The sequence below is a fragment of the Puntigrus tetrazona genome, chromosome 1 (genome assembly GCF_018831695.1).
Source record: "Puntigrus tetrazona isolate hp1 chromosome 1, ASM1883169v1, whole genome shotgun sequence".
Lineage (NCBI taxonomy): Eukaryota > Metazoa > Chordata > Actinopteri > Cypriniformes > Cyprinidae > Puntigrus > Puntigrus tetrazona.
Window position 1 is genome coordinate 4,875,134 of NC_056699.1, and position 20,437 is coordinate 4,895,570.

Here is a 20,437-nt window from a genome sequence, read left to right on the forward strand (position 1 = left end):
TTTTTTTTATTACTGTTAAATATAAAAATAAATACATTAAAAATAAATTAATAAAAACGTATTAAAAAAATGTAAAAATAAATATAAACAAAAACATTAATAATTTAATAATAAATGCATGAATGAAAATACATATTGCGCATAAATTAAATAAGTCATACTATATAAAACTAGAAATAGAATCTAGAAATGTCTATAATTATTTCTATAATACTAAAACTTTACTATTACTTTTTTTTTAAATAAATAGACACACATACATTAAAAATGAGCACCATTTCATTGACCCAGGTGCAGAGAAAGAAACCGAATCAAACAACAGAATGACATTCACTGCAGAAGGCTGAGAATAAGAAAAAAATCATCGGAACATGTGGTTTCTAGGGAGTCACCATGGAGACCAAAACACATTTGTACCTTGACACTGGCAGGCAGTGTTTTTGGAACAGCGCTGACACTCTAAAAAGCCGAGATGTTCATTTTCTGGCTTTAAGAGACTTGCTATGGTAGTAATCACACACACACACACACACACACACACACACACACAGCTTGAGACAAATTGACTACAAGGCATTTGACATCCCAGTAGCTGGAAGCAAGTCCATCTAACTTATATGTTTGGCCTCTTTGTTCCTCAAGCCTGACCTGCAGGAAAAGGGAGGATGCAGTGAAAAACAGAAGCACACGGACCCGATGGAGGAATCAAAAGCGCTAATCAGGCATCTCGCAAGGCCTAACGAGCCGGAAACATCCACTGAGGGGTCAATCAGACCTGATCATCCGTCCATCCAACGCCCCCCTTCCCTCTCAGACAATTTCACACGCACAAATTACCCCAAATTTCCCAAAAGTTTTAGAATCAATCTTAAAGAGTATTTTAGGCTTCGTAACATTACAGAAACCGAAAACTAGATCTCAACGGGACTAACATTAGTAGCATTATAAACTACCAAAAAAAGAAAAAAAAAAGAAAAATCTTTGCAAGCTTTGTTTAATAATATAAATAAAATTATAATAATAAAATTATTCAAATAATATATTCAAAAGTAGTCAAAAGTTAAGTCAATTCATAATTTGAGAACAAAGCATTAAATCTTAAACTATTATTATTGGGCATTTTCTTTGAGGCTTCTGCCCTTACACAAAACAAAAACTAGATCTTTAGAAAATAAAGTTTTCTCAACAGGACTGTGATTTTGGATATATATACAGATATATAAGCAATTAAAAAATAAGTCTATGTAAATGTCTATCAGGACGTTGATATTCTAATACAACAGCCAATTGAATTGAAAAAAAAGAAGAAAAAACCCCTGTAAGAATTACATTTTATCCACTAGGATCTTATTTGACTCTTAAGGGATTCTTACATGATCCTACTGGGATATTTTGGTATTGGCTCAAATTATGACTGAAATCCCACTAGGAATTCCAGTAAAATATTTAAGGCGTGCAAAGCTAATCCAAGCGAGGTGTGTGTGTGTGTGTGTGTGGTTGAAGGGTTTAACGTGTGAATAACATTGGTCATGTCTCTAAAACTGCAACAGCCAACAAAACCCAGACTATTTAAACTAGTTGCCCGCAGGTACAGAATCAGCCATAGGAAACATCTCCCAGCAGAGGGCACACACACACACACACACACACACACACACACACACACACACACACACACACACACACACACACACACCCTTTACCAGCCGCTGGCACAGTGCTGCTGACAACATTCACATGCTAGTGTGATCTACTGGGTCATAAACATTTAGATATAGATGACATAGATTATGTAGATATAGACAGGGTGAAATTTAGGGGGGTCTATGCCAAAATCACTGGGGAACCAAAAATCATTACTATTAGTAATTACAATGCTTTTATGAAATTGTCATTACATTTAATTATTTTCCGTCATATTAAAAACATGTCTTTTAATTTAATATATATATATATATATATATATATATATATATATATATATATATATATATATATTATTCCAGTGAAGCAAAGCTGAATTTTCAGCATCACTGCTCCATTTTTCAGCGTCAAATGATCCTTCAGAAATAATTTTCTGCTCATAAACATGTCTTACCAACATATGTAATGATAAAAAAAAACTTGTGCTGCTTTATATTTTTGTGGAAACCATGATATATTGTTTTCAGGATTCTTTGATGAATAAAAACGAAGAAAAAGTATTTTTACATCTCTATAATTTACGACAGACAGAACGATGGACTGATGATGAATGGATGGATGGAAGGATGGACGGATGGAACAATAGGGAGGTGGAAGGTTGGATGGATGGACGGATGGATGTATAGATGTATGTATAGATGGATGGATATACTGTATGTGTGGATTGACGGACGGACGGAAGGATGGATGGATGGACAGATGGACGGATATACTGTATGTGTGGATTGACAGACGGAAGGATGAATGGATGGATGGACGCATGGATATATGTATGAATAGACAGACTGATGGACGTATGGACGGCACACCTTACTGATATCCGTGAAAAATACTACCCATAAAACAAAAATAAAGTGATCTATTTCCAAAAGAAGTCCTGTTCCAATGCAATAAATACAGCTCTAATAAAAGCCATTACTTTATGCTAAACCATGAGAGACAAACAATTACAATCCATCAAGGCTTTCAGACGTTCTCTCTGAAAAATAGGAGGTGACAGCATGTATCTGATAAGTGTGTGCTTCCAGCCCAGACCAACCACGTCTGTTTCAAGAGGGTTATTCAGACTCATTACTATCTCATCAAGAAAGGCCCATTCGTTAAGACAATTAATTAGAGTAGCGGATGCCTGTGGAAATTGATAATAATAATAATGAAGGGCGTGATGGCTGCTGATTGGTCGACGGGGCAGGGACCCAGGTGCGGGTTTACGGTTTTTAATTGCAGTCGAGCGTTTTGCACAATGCGTTTTATTAGTTTTATCCGCTGCGGTTGACTTGCTAACCTCTTCTGAAGTGGTGCACGGGGAGCGCTGATATGTGTGACTTGTCACTTATGTGAAGAGTTAGCAAATTATCAGTGAAGAGGATGAGCCGAGACTCGAGAAATGCTCTCAAGCTGTCAGTCAAGTGTTTCTGAGAGTGTGAGGCCTAATGAAGACGCCGTGGAGCTCCGCTGGCAGCCTGGAATTAACAGTTTAGAAAGGAAACTCGGGTGTAAAGCAAGCACATAAATTAAAGCACTGGTGATTCAAATAAATTACAACAACAACAACAACAATAACAGTAATAATAGTAATAGTAATCATTAGTTGTTATTATTAATATTAGTAGTAAAGAATTAAAGTAATAATTACAATTTTAATCACCCATTAAAACTGTACTATTATTATGCAAAATTTATTCATAATTATTGCAAATTAGCATTGTCATTAACAAATATATAATTAGTAATATTAATGCATAAAATATCTATTATATTCATTTTAATAAAACATTTAACCAAAAAAAAAATCATTTTGCATTCACTAATGTATTAAATATAAAATAAGAATAATTTATATAACATTTATTTGAATAAAATAATATTATTTTACATAAATAAAAATGTAATTAAACTATTAAGAACTATTCACTAATGTCTCAAAAAAAGTGTGTGTAATACTTATTTATGTTTATTTTTAATATTTATTTCCATCTCAAAATAAAATGTAATAAGCATTATTATCAACATTATCGTTAATAAAGTATGAAATATAATAATACTTAAATTTAGATTTTAAGCACCAGATAAATGTTATTATTATAATTATAAAACAAATGCAATTTATTTAATATTAATTATATGAATGTGAATGCATTAAATTTACTATATTTATTTTTCTAAAATGTGTGTTATTTTAAATTAATTAATTGATTGATTTAACTAAATAATAATTCATTGTTATAATTAACTCAAATATTTAATTTTAAAAAGACTACATCAGTTATGCGTGAATACTATTTGTGTGACTATGAAATGACTTTCATCACAAACGGTTTGGTCATTTTAATAATCCATCCGTGATGATGTCATCTGTTCAGGAGCGACCAACTGAAAGAAAGAAAAGTTTAACACACAGCCTGGCTGTTAAACATGCTGTTCTCATCAGCGAAGCCTTAAAGTGTCAAATGAAAAAGTCAGCAGAGACGAGCAAGACAAAGACAGACTGACACTTTGACGGTTTAAAGTGTGGAAGGTTATGGAATCATAAATGAGCAGAGAGTAAAGTCCCAATTCATCTCTTATTCATCTTCTTTGAGGTCTGTGCAACCGATAAGACATAGCCTAGGAGGGAATGATGGGAAAAAGTCTGTGTAACCTTTACAAAAAGAGAAAAATGTACCATGATATTATTCAGAAAATATATAATGGAAATCCACTACACTAATGTAACAATAGACGTTAATCGTATTATATATCATGTACTATGTAAAAATTTTTAAAAACGAGTATTTATTTGGCAGAAGAAAAAGAAAAAGGCAATATAAAATAAAATATAGTAATAAAAAAACGAAATAATAATTTTAAAATAAAATAAAAAAGAAAAGGAAACATTATAAAAAAGATCAGAATTAAAAAGAATATTCATTTAAATTCAATATATATAAAATAATATATAATAATTCAATTAAATTGAATATATAAAATTTAAATATATATATATATATAAAATAAAACCGTATTATATAAATCTATTGATATCCTTTTAAAACAACTAAATATCTAAATCTGAACACATCATTAAAAACAAACAGCAACCAATATTGTGCCTATAATGTAATCAGCAGGTAATGAAACAGTAAAACAATTTTAAACAAACCAATCAATCCATCATAGTTCTTGCCCTCTTTGTATCGAAATGCTGTTGCCAACACACAAGTTTACTAAGTGATGTAGCAAACTGAATGAACAATTAACCTACTGAAAGATGTAATTGGAAAGAAGTTTCAATGTATGACCGAATGAACGCTGTTCTTTGAAAGAGGTCGCTCTAAATGATGCGCGTTTCATGTTTGGTGCTAATGATCTGATTAAACAGAAACCTTCTTCATTGTGCGCGCTCAGAAAGAAACTACTGGCAAACGACAGCGTTCTCTCATCAAAGCCTTTGTTCTCAGAGTCGAGAAACATTCCCCCAGTCTGGGAATTCAATGCTGGGAAGAGGATAGAGCAAAACACATGGAAATGAGAATGCATAATACATGGATGCCCAATGAGATCCGACCTGCATCATACTGCCAGATCCCTTTCTTCTGCTAATATTAGAAGCCAGAACTAAAAGCAGCTCTTGCTCTTAGAAATGCAAAGTGACAGCATCAGCCCACCCATCACAACTACAATGAATATTAATATTTAGTGTCAGGAGAAACTTTTTTTATTTTTAGTGGAGCATTATAAGCCAAGCGTCACTGTAAATCATGCTCGCGCTTAAGGGTTTGGGATTTAAACTACAGTATTAAACTTTGTTACATAACAATAACACATGCAGTATTATCATGACTAAAAATACCATTTCAAAAACTTGCACTGTTGTTCACAAGTTGTTGTGGCTGTTGTCATTATTACTGTTATTATAAGTATTATTATTATTATTATTATTATTATTATTATTATTATTATTATTATTAAAATAATCCTGAAAGAGTTAAAATAGTAATAATAATAATAATAAATAATAATAATAATAATAATAATAATAATAATGTTATTATTATTATTATTATTATTATTATTATTATTATTAATAATAATAATAATAAAATAATCCTGAAAAGTATATTTACCACAAAGAATAGTAACAAAATATTATTATTATTATTACTATTATTATTATTATTATTATTTATATGATAATGATAATATTTATTGATATTGTTGCTGTTTTAAAACAGTATTTTTCAGGATTATTTGAAGAATAAAAAGTTCCAGCTTTAGTAACATTTACTTGAAATATATATTTATGTAACCATTTTTTTTATTTATTAATTTGCATCCCTGCAGTCATAAATAAAAAAAATACACTTGCTCAACTGATGTGACATTGGTAAATATTTTACTTACTGTATGTTGATGTAAAATAACACAGACATTTTAGTAAAATACATTTAATAAATGTGTATTTTATGTAAAAAAAAAATAGTAATATTTGTACTATTACTATTATTAATAATCTATTATTGACTTTGAACACCTTAACAATAGCAACGAAATAGCTATTAAACACATGGAACCTTTTCTGTGTTATTGCTGTTGCCATAGAAACAAATCTAAATTATGGTAATTCCAACTAGATGTGAATGCAGTCTGTCTGGGAGAAAAAAACAATTATATCTTGGCACCAAAAAAAAAAAAAAACACATAAAAGACATAAAAGATCCAACTTTAAAAAGGTAAGACCAAAAAAAGCTGAAGAAAATATGAACAAAATATGAAACGTAAAAAAAGCATCCCAGATCATTGAGCATTATATTTTCAGCGAATCTCTGTTCAAATCATTTCTGTCGTTCCTGAATGCTTTGCTCAGCTGAAACTGTGACTTTGTGGCGTCAGACGGAGGCATGAAATCACGGCTGTGTTTTGTTCATCAGTGAAAATGAGTTCCCACAGCTCTTTCCCCAGTTTCTGAATAGCCTTAATCAATCAAATTCTTCATGTATTATGAGATTTTTCTTATTAGAATCATCCTTCTGCATTTGAAATGTAATCGAATGAACCCGCGGCTCATATTAGCTGAATAGCGCTTAACTACGCCAGGCAAATTGAGAAAAGCGCAGTAGTTAAACGTTCAGCTCGAGCAATCAGCCTCTATTCAGCGTGCGCGATCGCTCTCTCAATGACGACAGACGTGAAATGAAAAAAAGACAAATGCGTTGCAAAATTAGCTGGATGCCGGTGACGCTAACTATTGACTTAGCATGCGTGCTATATATTTTAAATGTTCGTGGCCTAGAGACACTCTGCAATCTGCATATTAATTGGCAGTCAACAATTACGCCAATTACTACGAAGTCGTTTATTCGGAATTAGCTTTTGAAATATGTGCTAATTAACATGGCAAATTCATTAGGACTATTTACGAGGTCCAAAACATCACAAGGATGACCATAAAAAAAACCTCCAAGATAAAAGGAGGGGGGGTTGTTTATTTCTAAATTTATCAGAAGTATTAAAGGAATCAAGGGCTGGTAAATTACAGAAAAGCAGAAGGATCTGAATTATCTCTGAAGTTAATTAAATTGATATAAACAGACATCACAAGTGTCTTTCATCTCTTGCACACTCTTACTTCTTCTGATAGCTAGTTTCATTGTTTTCTCATCACGGATGAGCTTTTAATCTAATCTAAGTATTAGGTGTAAAAAAAAATTAATAAATATAAAATTCGTAACTACCATTACACATGGGGGGAAAAAAATACACTTTTATTTAACAAAGACGCAATAAATTGATTTAAAAGTGACATTAAAAGATATTTATAATGATACAAAAGACATATAAAATGAAATAAAAGCTGTTCTTTTGAACTTTCTATTCATGACAGAGACGTGAAAAAATGTATTATTGTATATACAAAAAACCTTACGCTAATAGCTAATGTATTTAGAGCAGCAGATCAACAGCATCAGAGAAATTACATTTCATATTATAATTGGTTTTAAACAAATCATATTTCACAATATTATTATCATCATAAAATCCTAAAATTTTAAATGTATTTTAAATGTAACAATAAATACTCAATGACAGATTTAGTTTATACAAAAAAAAATAATAATTTAGCAAATAGTAAATAATGCATTAATTGTTATATCTTTTATATGCAGTGTAGTGGAATAACAGTAATATATATATATATATATATATATGAAAATCAGTATATACACATTTCAGTTCATGAAAGAGTATTGTTTTTGAAAATTAAGAATTGTCATTTATTTCTATTAGAATCAGAAACGACTATTCCCAATTTATGATGGAAATTCCAAAAAAAGGCTCCATTTGGAGTTTTCTTCTGATTAGGTGCTGAATAAAACCCTCCTCTCTAATGGCTGTTAACCTGCCCGTTCTGATGGGCTGCTATGACAGCACCGGCACACAGGGACAGGCCCATAATGCATCAGTGAGTGACAGTGAGTGGAAGTGAATGATAGGGCTGTACAGGTAATGCGGATCCTGGGAAAGTAAAGTGCTCTGTTATCACAGGGTGTAGTAGGTGCTTTAGGTCATTATCAGTGACTCTGTAGAGCTCCGAGAAACTCACACACACACACACACACACACAAATCACCATTCATCATCTGGAGCAGGTTGATTATGGGCATTAGGCAAAGAGACGGGTGGCTGAACGCATGACGATAAGCTGGGAAAGGTGGGTGAGGAATCCTTTATGGGCAGTATGATAATGCAGGATATCAGGTATTATTGACATATTGTACTCCTTAGCATTTGTCTTTCAGGCTGACAGCGGTTTAATGTATGCAGAGTAATCACCACCGAAACCGTAATCCATGAAGTGCCCTCAGAAGTGGTCCTAATACTAATTTATCAATGTATTTGATAAGAAAGCAGCATTGACTACTCACTAAATGAACGAAAGTGAGTGGTCTCAAAATCTAACAGAAGCCTTTGTTGATTTCTGAAAAATAAGTTTGTTTAAATGGAAAGTTACCCAAAAATGAGATTCTGTCATCATCTAAGTTTTAGTTTTTTATTTGCACCGTGATCCACACAATTAAAACAAACCCATAATAAAACTGCCCAAAGTAATCAACAGTAGCCCATATGACTACTTTGTGTTTTGAAGAGATACAGTACCTTTAGGTGATAAAAAGAAAAGTGCGCTTAAATATCTTTAACCTGCACGTGTTGCAGCAGGTTCAACATCAAAGACTTTCTGACATCGTTGTCATCAAACTTGTTAAAACATGTTTTGACAGGTCACTGAGCTGAACTCAAACACAGACGAGATTCGAGTTTGACTGAACAAAAAAATATATATATATATAGTTTGTATCTGACACAAAGTAATCAAAGGTGCATCTCGACATTCGTCACAACTATCACATTTAGTTCCATGGTTTTTCGTTTAAATTATGTTATGAACATTAGGTCTTTATGTTAGATGATTATGGTGGTATTATTTTATTGTGTTTTGCATTGCACAATCCTGTGCTCCGTATATATATTTACATCCAATGTGGAAAAGGTTTGTGATGAAGTTTGATTCTACATGTAGCTTTCTCATTCCCACTAGTGCTTTTATGGTGACTGTCAGCGTATTATAACAGGCATAAAACTGATTTTTGTAGTTCAGCAGGTTGTTATATTAAAAGGATAGTTACCCAAAAAAAAAAAAGACAATTCTGACATTAATTACTCAACCAGTAAAGCCTTTGGTCCTCTTCATTCACACTCAGTAGCTTCATAAAATTATGGTCCAACAAATATCGATATCACAAACTGTCTACCTTTCTGGGCCTTGAATGCGTCTATGCAAGGTCGGAAAGCTCTCAATTTGAGCAAAAATAGCATAACCCAAAAATGAGCTTTTTTGTTTTTTGTTTTTATGTTGGCAGATTTTTGTAGTTCAGCAGGTTGTTATATTAAAAGAATAGTTCATCCAATTTAAATTCTGTCATTAATTAGTCCCCCTCGTGTCATTCCAAGACATCTATGCATCATCATAAAAACAAATTAAGATATTTCTGATGAAATCCGAGAGCTTCCTGACCCAGAATTGTAGTAAGGACACTGTTAAAACAGCCCACGTGCCATCATTAGTTCAACTGTAATTTTCTGAAGCTACGAGAATACTTTTTGTGTGCAAAAAAAAAAAAAAAAAAAAAAAAAGATAATGACTTTATTTTAAAAAAATATTAGATTCCATATCAGTCTTCGACACACATTCTCATAGCTTCGTAAAAATACAGTTGAATCTCTGATGTTACATGGACTATTTTAACAATGTCCTTACTACCTTTCTGGGTCTTGAACATGGTAGCTGCGATGCTGTCTATGCAGGCCCAAAAAGCTCTCACAATTCATCAAAAATACCCTAATGTGTGTTGCAAAGATAAATGAAGGCCTTACGGTTTGGAACAACATGAGGTTGACTAAGTTTTTGTTTAACTTCATTACTGAAAAATACATTTAAGCGAAGTATAGTCCATAAAAACCTAAAATGTTGGTGCATTATTTTTACACTAAGGTTAAGGCAACCGCAGCTAGTAGCTTCTTTTAACATATTTGCTTACAGTGAACTTTCTTTTTAGTTTAGAGATCATGTTAGTTAACTCTTTTTGTATTCCACTGGAAAAAGTCACACACAATCAGGTTTGTTCTGACACGAAGGCAAGTCAAAAATGCTGATCGTTTTCGGAAGAGCTCTCTCTTCCCGACATCCACCCACACACCCATGATCATCATAATCAACCCAAAATGAGTGAAAGTTCATAACACCACCACAAAAACAGAATATTAAATCTTAAAGAGAAGAACTAGAGCGATTAAGTGTTTAACGGACTAAAAGGAAACAGCGTGGCAAGTCCTCCCAGCATGACCTCTCCGTCTCCCAGAGTCCACCGGGGCCCCGTCTACAGCAACTCCCCGCATTAACGTCATTCATCATCCCACACTGAATATTCATGGGCAGGGCCCGGGGGTCAAGCCAAGCGCCATCACTTCCTGCTGGGGGTTAATGGGCATCAGAGCAGGGGTGGGGCCTTAATCTGATTCCATCGCCATGGCAACGTCACCCTAATCAACCTCCGTGGGAGGTGAAGAACGGTCTAATGAAGATGCTGTGACTCCCTCGCGCCGGCTTTGTATTAAAGTTGATTAGCATGCGCTGCTAACGGTGAGACCTCGTCTCGGTGGAATGTTTCCAAAGGATGATAAAGATTATTATAACGGAGACGAAAGCCGCTTGACTGCATAATGGGCAATAATGGGCCCGGTCAGTGTGAAAAATGGGTTCGCAGGAATGGTTTTTTCGGACTAAATGGAAGGAAAACGCTTTCAGGAAGAAAAGGAAAAATGCGTTCGTGCAGGAATCAATAGCAGAGAGTTAAAGAGTAAAAAGTTTTCCTCGTTTCCTATTCGGTCCAAATTTCATGCCAGAGAGTTGCCAATAAGCTCCGTCAAAACGGCTCACTTCCAAAACTAAGTGGGCTGATCTTCTACACAGCATTTTTATGCATCGAAACGCTCTTGATGCGAAGAGTGGTGTAAACACGCTTCATTTTAAGGTGTCCTTGCAGTGTAATTACATTTGAGCACCGAGTAATAATAATCATCAACTATATGTACTTACTAGATGTTTATGGTTAGGCTTAGGGTTCCTTGCACGCAATTATGCATAATTAATTGTCATTGTAATAGTAAGTACACCTAACGTGTAAAAAGTACACTTTAAAATGAAGCGTTACCAAAAGCAATAATGCAAGCGTCACCTTAGCTGTTGAGCAAACTCAGCGTTAAGGGTTTGTTTAAATTAAGCCTAAGTACTAAAACTCAGCACATTACTAGTCCAGCATCACCTGTGCTACAGCCAAGAAGGACACTTCAAATCAGAGAATCATTATTACTTTTTAATAAGTGATGCAACTATTTTTTCACCTGGTGAACAACAAAATCATGCCTTAACTTATAAAATGCAACTTACAAAGTACTAATTAGTTTAGATTAAGTGCACAGCTCTACAATAATGTGCTTAAAAACACTCAGTGGCATAACAACTCCCTGACACAATCGACTTTAATGTATTTTCATAAATATTGAATGACCAGAATCTCTCTTATAATACACAAACATGCTCAATTTTCATGCATCTTCATATGTCAACATTGCAAATCTATATTTATATCCACATCACAACAAAAGCACGCAGACCCCATGAATAAAACAAGAAATCAGAAAGCAACTCGAAGTAAAATATCTTATTTTTCCGTGTCTGTAATAGTTAAAGAGCTGAATCCAGCCACCAACGTCTTTGTCAGAATAATCATTTAATTCCTAATAAACGGAGATAGTTTTAAAATCTCGGAAATGTAAAAACCAGAATGAAAGAAGTGTCTTAATGATTATAAGCTGCTTTGAATATCAAATGAATATTTTATTAGTAACTATTCAACCCCTGCTGAGAAAGATTTTATCATTTTTTTCCCATGTATGCATCAAGACTTATTACCATGCTTATTATTCAAATTTAAGAGAGTTTATGAAGACATTAATGACGCAAATTGCTTAAATATTAATATTAACATTCATCAAAAACATTAATATTAAGCATGGCAGATATAGTAGTTATTCAACTAGTTATTTAGTCGGGACTGTGGTCTTACAGTTTGTTACACAAGAAGGGCGCATTAAAAAATGAAAACAAATGCTGCAAAACTGGTTCCGAACTAAAGCCAAAGCTCCTGAAATAGTGATGATGTCACTGGTGTGTACACCAGTCTGCTCAAGGCAAGGACGGGCAGGCTAAACAAGTCCCAGCTAAACGTCTGAAGTAACTTGCTTAGCTAGTTCCCACTTCTTCTAGATGTGGAACCGTGTTTATGAATGTCCAGGCAGCTCTGGCAGACTGTAAATACACCGCAGTCACGTGACAGAAAGTAGGGCTGCGATTGGCTGAATAGCCTTAATCATGCTCACAGCTTGTCCGGAAACCTGCAAAAATGAGCCAAACTGGAAAAAAACTGATGAACTAGTTATAGACTAAACAACGGACTGACTCAGATAGTAGTGCTGTCCAAAATCCGTTATATTTACATTATACATGTATATTTACTGAGCATATATATTATGTATTTAGTAATACACACACATACAGTATATATATATATATATATATATATATATATATATATAAATAAATAAAAACTACAACAAATCTAAAATATTAATTATTTTCCACAAAAAACTAATTAGTTGTCATTTTCCTTTTTTTTGCCACCATACTAGGTTTTACACATTTGTTACATTTTTACTCATTTAAAAACACAATAAAATGTAACATGCTTCCTTATTCTTCTATATATTTTATTAAATCAGAATAAGCATGTTATTTGTATTTTTATACATAAATGTTGTTACACTAATTGACAATGTTGCATTATTTGAACATTTTATTCTTGTGTTTGTATTTATTTATACTTAATAAATATACAGAGTTTAAACACTTGCACATTATAATGTAAACAAAAGCTTTTATTTTGGATGCGATTAATCGCAATTACTCAATCAGATAGCATCACATTGGCCACATCTGAATCCAAACTAACTTCAATTGCCACAAAAGTTTAATCTTTAAGTGAGAGGTGAGGTGTACCATCAAGATACCTGCATTGTTTACTGACAAATAATGGTTCAAAAAGAAAGGAATTAGTATTAATAATAATACTAATAGCCAAACCACTTAAGACTGAAACGGTGTAAACATCAAACTCAAACAAAAACTGAAATTGCAACGAACTAAACGACCCAAACACAAAGAGGGAAGTCCACTGCGATAAACAATCAAACTGCATCCAAACATACCGTATATTTGAGTGAGAAACATGCTAGATAATATTCACAGTGAAGCAGAAATAACCTCTGGATCCAGCTCTCGTGTTTGTGTGCAAGTACCACGCTTTCTTACCTTGTCTTTGTCCTCCACCAGGTCCGTTAGCATGTCATCTGGGTCCAAGATCCCCCCGTCCACATACTCCACATGGAGCGTCCGCACCAGGAATTCCCCATCCTGTCGAAAACAATAGAACCATTAGACGTGCCCCGTTCAACAACAATACAAAGAGTCTAATCATAAGTTTGGAACGTTTAGATACACAACATGCTGTTTCGGTCTTAGAATTAGTAGAAATAACATTTCATTAAAGTGCACCTTTTATGGATTTTTGAAAAGCTTTCATGCATTATCTAACACAGATCTAAGTGAATGAAAACATCCTGAAACGTTTTAAATCTGAAAGTGCACTGTGCATAAAGTTACTATCTCTCTTAGAAGTAAGAGCTGACTCTGAATCGTTGAAACGAGTCGCTTTTAAAACGAGTCCCAAGCCGTTTCATGTCGACATAAAAAGGAACATTAGCATATTGCCCGCCCACTTCTTGTTTTCGTGTTGGTCTGAATGAAAATGTAATTTTATTCTTTGCCACCAGGTGCCGCTTTTAGAGGGGTGAAAACTCACAAACAAATCGACCAATCGCTGGAGGGGTTTAGAAAAATGTATAGTTTAACAAATCGTTTCGGAGTCGTCAACAAATAAATGGAATAAAAATTTTTTTTTAAAAAGATAAAAATAAATGCATGTGTTTTTTGAGCTTACATGCATGTCAACCTATTGTTTGCGACTCCAAAAACCAAAATATAAGGGAGATAAATCACATTATTTATCATTAATAAATAACACTGAGAATGGGATTGGATGGCATTTTTATTCATTATATTTACTAATCAGTTACTGAACATCATGTTGCTGTTGTTGTCACCTCAAATCACTGTAACACACTGTTTATTATCTCACTACTTTATTATAAAAAGATAAGCATGCAAAATGCATCCGCATTTGTTTGCCCTCATTTGACATGCCAGAGGCAAGCTAGCTGAGGCGGCTCTCATTTGTTTTGCCCTTTAGTCGTGATTAGGAAACAATAGCAGCTTTAATGTGCATCTGCTGCTTCCATGTCCATGAATGTATGGAAACTAAGGAAGCGACGACAATTAAAGGTGTGCGTTTCCTGTTGCTCAAAGGTCCGATCCTATAGCACATTAATACCATCACGGCACGGACAGACATGATACAATTCACATAATCCAAAAATAAACTATAACCAGCTGTGCTATATTAAGAATATACTGACGACTAGTGTGTACGACCTAAATCAGTACTATTTCTATGATAATAATCTGATCAGCATATTAGAAGGATTTCTGAAGTATCATTTGACAATGACGTCAGCAGTGACACTGAAAATTCAGCTTTGATCGCTGGAATAAATTGCATTTTAAAATAGATTGAAATCGAAATGCTATTTTGAAGTGCAATAATTAGTGCTGTCAAACAATCGCATACAAAATTAAAGTTGTTGTTTACATAATATACGTGTGTTGTGTGTATATTTATGTACATGCATGTGTGTGTATTTTAATACACATAATAAATACACACCATACATACATATACATGTATACACACACACACACACACACACACACACACACACACACACACACATATACATATACATACACACACACATATATGCATGTGCATGTTTGTGTGAGATATATATATACTTATTTTGGATGCAAGTAATTAGTGATATCATGAAAACTGATCAAGTGACTGATGAATGTCTGCTTTTGACCTTGACAAGACAACAGGATGACATGGGTTACAAGTGGACAGAGAGCTTAACAATTTACGGTGGGAACACATACCTACACTTGTAATCAGATAAGAGAAGTCAAAGTCGTGAGTTGTCATAGTTTGAATACCATCGTCTCATTACCAAACAAACTCGCAGGACGACTTTCCTACATGGGTTCAGGGTGAAAAAAACACTACAATGGTCTGAGAGAACGTGTTTGGCTGGTAACGCATGACATAACAGATCGAGGTCAACGCCTTAAAAGTAGAAACCTCAATGAAACTGTTAACACAAAGGACAACTCCTACAATCAACTTGTCATACTGAATGTTAAACCTAGCCAGTGCTGTCCAATGAAATCCATTTTCAAAGAAAATCTTTATGGAAACAGTATTAAATACTGTAATATTAAATTAAATATTTTATTTTGGCGATTTTCAGTACGTTCACAGTAGAAGGAGCTCAGTTAAAACATTGTGAATGATCTTTGATCATCTGTGTGGCATCAAAGAAATTTCTTATAGCTTATTTATAAATTAATATAAACTGTAGTCAAATTTTGCACCAAAGCTGTATAAAGTCATAGCTTCCATGGAGTTACATATATATTTTTTTTTTTTTTTTTTTTTTTTCATTACTTCATTTAAACCTGGAATTAAACAAAGTGTAACAATTTGGAAATTGTCAAAAAAACCCTGATGTTTGAACTGAAATGTGTCTTGTGTGTGTACAGAAGCACCACTAAGCGAGAGGCGTTTTGTTGTTAGATGTAATAATAAACATAGCAGTCATCATTTACTGAACACATCTCATCCGCTGAAGATGCAGTGGATTACATTTTTGAAGGGAATGTATCCCTGATATACCTAGAAGCATCTATGTTCGCGCAAATCATTTGTGATCCAGCTTCACCAGCAGAAATGAATATAAGCGATATTTATGAATCTTTGAAAAATCGCCTTTAACGTGCCAGTCAGGAAGTTTCACAATGAATGCTAATAAAGTTTACGGTCTCTCAGAGAGCGGCTCAGAAAAAAAGCTGTGCGAGAGGTCAGGAGAGTTCATTAACATTAAAAGGAACATGCAACAAAACGGCTTGTTGACAAATGTCCATCCTTTAAAGTCAGGGTAAGCCATTTCAGAGAGGCTAACAATAGCAAGCTAGCTTTGAAAGCATAAGATCCCACCTTCCCTGCATAACCATTCTCCAAAGCTGCGTGTCCTCCAAAACACGTGAACCTGCACTGACAGGCCAGAGGCTCACTGGTGACACGGTAAGGGTTGAATGCAACGCTGTCAGAATACCTCACCTCTCGTTCACCGGAGATACAACACTTCAGTACAAAATGCATAACAATAATAGGGCTGGTGGCATTTCATATCTGTGCAAACAGGGTTGCTATCGGGATGTGAAGAGACTTCCAACCAGCATAGGTTTTAACTAAATCACCGTTTCTAGCAAACAACCAAATAAATTTGCGTCACTACTCACGTGACAAAATTGTTAAGATGTTCAGAGGTTCGTATTACTTTGATTGTAGCACAAGTTTCTGTTTGCCCAGATAAGCATTTATTCTGCAGAAGTCACTATCAACTATCACGATCACTATAAAAACTAACCCAAAGCCTCCATATTTGTTCATAAAAGCAGCTTCAATCCTCAAAAACATTTTAAAAACGAAAGCTGATACCATCTGAGCACAAAAAAAACGAGTTCCTCCAATCCAGAAAGAAAAAGTGGCGCTCGATTCAACCCAGATTAACATGCACTGATATCATTTTTTATTTTGTTTTTTGCAAAGGCGATTTCTCTGCCTCAGTCACAACAGGAAGCAGAAGTCTACATCCACCCTGCTGCTGTGGAGAAGTATTCATGCGGTTTAGGCAGATATGTCTGCTGGGACTGTTTTCAGCTTCACAAAGCCATCTGAGCAACATTTGCTGTGGAAGAACACACCTGGTGCTTTTTTCACACACACCAGCTCCCGTAAAACACTAGAAGAACCACTCAGACATTCAAAACAACACACATGTTTCGACAAGAATCTCAGCAATAACTGGAAATATTTAACACCGATTCATTACCAGTAAAATTGCATTATGCCAGTAGGATGGAAACATGGACGTGTGCAGCTACGAATAAGTTTGACTGTTATATGTTTTCTTGTTTTTCTACCACAAATGCAGTGAAACTATGAGAAAACCAAAAATACAAGATCCGATTACCTGTGCATTAAACAGCAGGAACTTCTGAGAAATTGTTTGGTCTCAAATGTCAAACCCAACCAGTAATCAGACTCTCCATCTATGCGAACCGAGAAGAAATTTCAACATGCACTAATTGTAAATGATTCCTCACAGCTACAATCCTTAATTAGTGTTTTTTCGCCAAGGCAAGCCCATTATGATTACTATAGTGTATACTAAGGGTTAATGATCTGAACGAACCCCTAACGCAAAGTACTAAATGTCAGCATTATAACTCATCTGGCACGGCTGGTGTGTTACAATACCTGAAATCAGTTGAGAACAGGTGTGCAATGCACATTTGGTTTGATAAAAACAACTTTTATTTTGCGATCATGGAAAGTACAATGGCATTTTGACCTTGCTGTCATTAATCAATTATGGCTGAACCGTCAACAGCAACATCTGCAAACAATTTTACCTTCATAATCTGACATACTCTTCAAAAAATAAGGCTATTCAACAAGAAAAGAAAAGGAAGAAAAAAAAAAACGTGAAAAGAATTTAAATAGGGGCAATTTTCAAGAAAGAGCTCATCCAAAAATGAGAATTTGCTGAAAGTTTACTCACTAACTTCCTTCCATCTGACATGTAGATGAGTTTGTTCTTCATCAGGACAGATTTGGCATTACATGATAGAATTAAATCGGCATTAAATCGCTTGCTCACCAATGGAGCGAAAGGGTGCCGTCGGAACGAGAGATAAAGCGGATAAAAACCATCCCAACAATCCACAAGTATTCCACACCACTCCAGTCCAGCAATTAACATCTTGTGAAGCAAAAAAAGCTGCATGTTTCCAAGAAAAAAAAAAAACAATCAAGACTTTTTTAACTTGCAAAGTCCATTCGTCCCTGTCCCCCCCCTCGTATCATAACCCACCAACAAATTAGTTTAGAACCATTTTGGGCTGTTTTTGCTTGATTTCGATGTTTCAGTAATGTTAGTTTTGATTTTTGCAATCCACTTAACGAGAGGCTAATTGACGGACCACAGTCGTGTGGACAGCTTTAATTATTGTGATGTTTTCATCAGCTGTTTGAACTCTCACACATTCACTGCAGGATGAGTAATGCTCAAGATGAAGAAACCAATTCATCTATATCTTGGATGGTCTGAGGTTGTGTACATTTTCAGCTATTTTTAAGCATATGCACAGGAACGGTCCTATAGGACTTGATATTGCATACCCATTGTGACGGAGCAATTTGTTGCAGAGATGGCTGCTGACGCTGATGGCTTGGTGCTCTTGGAAGTGTGCCATGTGTAGTGATCTCAACAGCGCTGCCTGCCAAGTCAGCTCTCCAGCCATCCTCAGAGGTTAGCAACAGCCCGAAAGAGCCCAGCTATGGCAGGACAATAAAGCAGTTTTCCACCGGTGTCAGTGAGGTAATCTCAACCAGTCCATAAGATCTTGCTGGACACGTAAACATTATTGAGTAGGACGTATAGTTTTATTTCACTGTTTTCTGTACTGGCTGTGGGAAGCAGACAGACTACTAACTGTATTTTCAGAAGCATAGCAGTGGTTCAGCAGGTTAAAATTCAAGCAGGTTCATGTATTTCTTTTTTTAAATAAACCGTACAGATGATTGAACAAGCAACACAATTGCTTTTTAACGCCGATAACAAATAATATGATGTTTCTTGAGCAGCGGATGTTAGAGGAATACTTTCTGAAGGATCATGTGACACTGAAGACTGGAGTAACTACGCTGGAAATTCAGCTTTGCATCACAGAAATAAATTACATTTTACAGTTTTTGTATTTTTAACTGCCTTTTTAATTAAACTAATGCAGCCTCGGTGAGCTTAAGAAAATTCTTAAAAAAAAAAGCAGAATCCTACAATGGACGTAAAATATTCATATTTGGGTTGGATTGCGTAAAACGGACTCATTAGGACTACTTTAAAAGGTGTCACTGCATTTATTTAATGCGCAGAACAAAAAATTTGAAAACTGGTTAAAATGAATAACTATTGCAAAAAAAAAATTGGAACTGGAGTAGATCTAAACATACTTAAATCGTAATTGTGCAGCCCTGAAACCTATTCAAATAATCATGCAGCCGAACTCCCAAAATGGGACCCTGGCCTTCATTAATAAAACTTAATGTAATGCATTGTTGACATCATTGTAAATTGGCCGTAGCATAAACTAATAACAGCTCATATCTCAAAGTAAATGTAAAATGAAACATCAATCCATAGCGGAGTCACATTTGCATTTCAAAATTTAAAACTAACATCAACACAAATTGCCCATTTGTTATGTGAATATGCACAAGGTCTAATCAAGGAGAACTGCATCATGGACGCACGGCTATCATAGATGAAGGGCTCAATACTTCAGTGACGCGCGAGACCCGAGAGGTGGGTTGACAGAATAGATAAAGCGCCCACGTCTACCCCAGCATGCCTGGCACCGTCCCATCCCATCAGACTGAGCCAATCTCAGCCGATAACGTCCATCAGTCAGGCATACTAAAACCTCCCATAAAGCCAACCATCACAGCCCAAGAGTCCAGGCCAAACTAATCAAACACAGCCTGCCACCTGCATTTGGAGATAGGGAGCGATTAATGACATGGCTGTATTCGTCACATAAGCCCCTCTTTATTCCAACTGGCGTTTAGTGCAGAAGCTGGACAAAAGAACTATAATAGTTAACGGTGACCGAGCATTGCCGTTTTAAAAAGGCCTGGTGCTCACCGAGGGCTAATGCAAGTATGCATCGATATCAAGGAGCTCCTCTATAGTGGGATATAGTTGAATTAAGGACGATATA

The 20,437-nt window shown here is 34.8% G+C and overlaps 1 protein-coding gene across 2 annotated transcripts in view; it reads right to left on the reverse strand.

The window, feature by feature from the left end:
• Nucleotides 1-20,437, reverse strand: part of pard3ba (par-3 family cell polarity regulator beta a) — a 131,602-nt gene that overhangs the window by 109,835 nt on the left and 1,330 nt on the right. For both annotated transcript variants that reach the window (XM_043240448.1, XM_043240440.1), the window contains exon 2: nt 13,670-13,771. In XM_043240448.1, the coding sequence (XP_043096383.1) occupies nt 13,670-13,771 (102 nt within the window). The remainder of the gene's footprint in view (nt 1-13,669; nt 13,772-20,437) is intronic.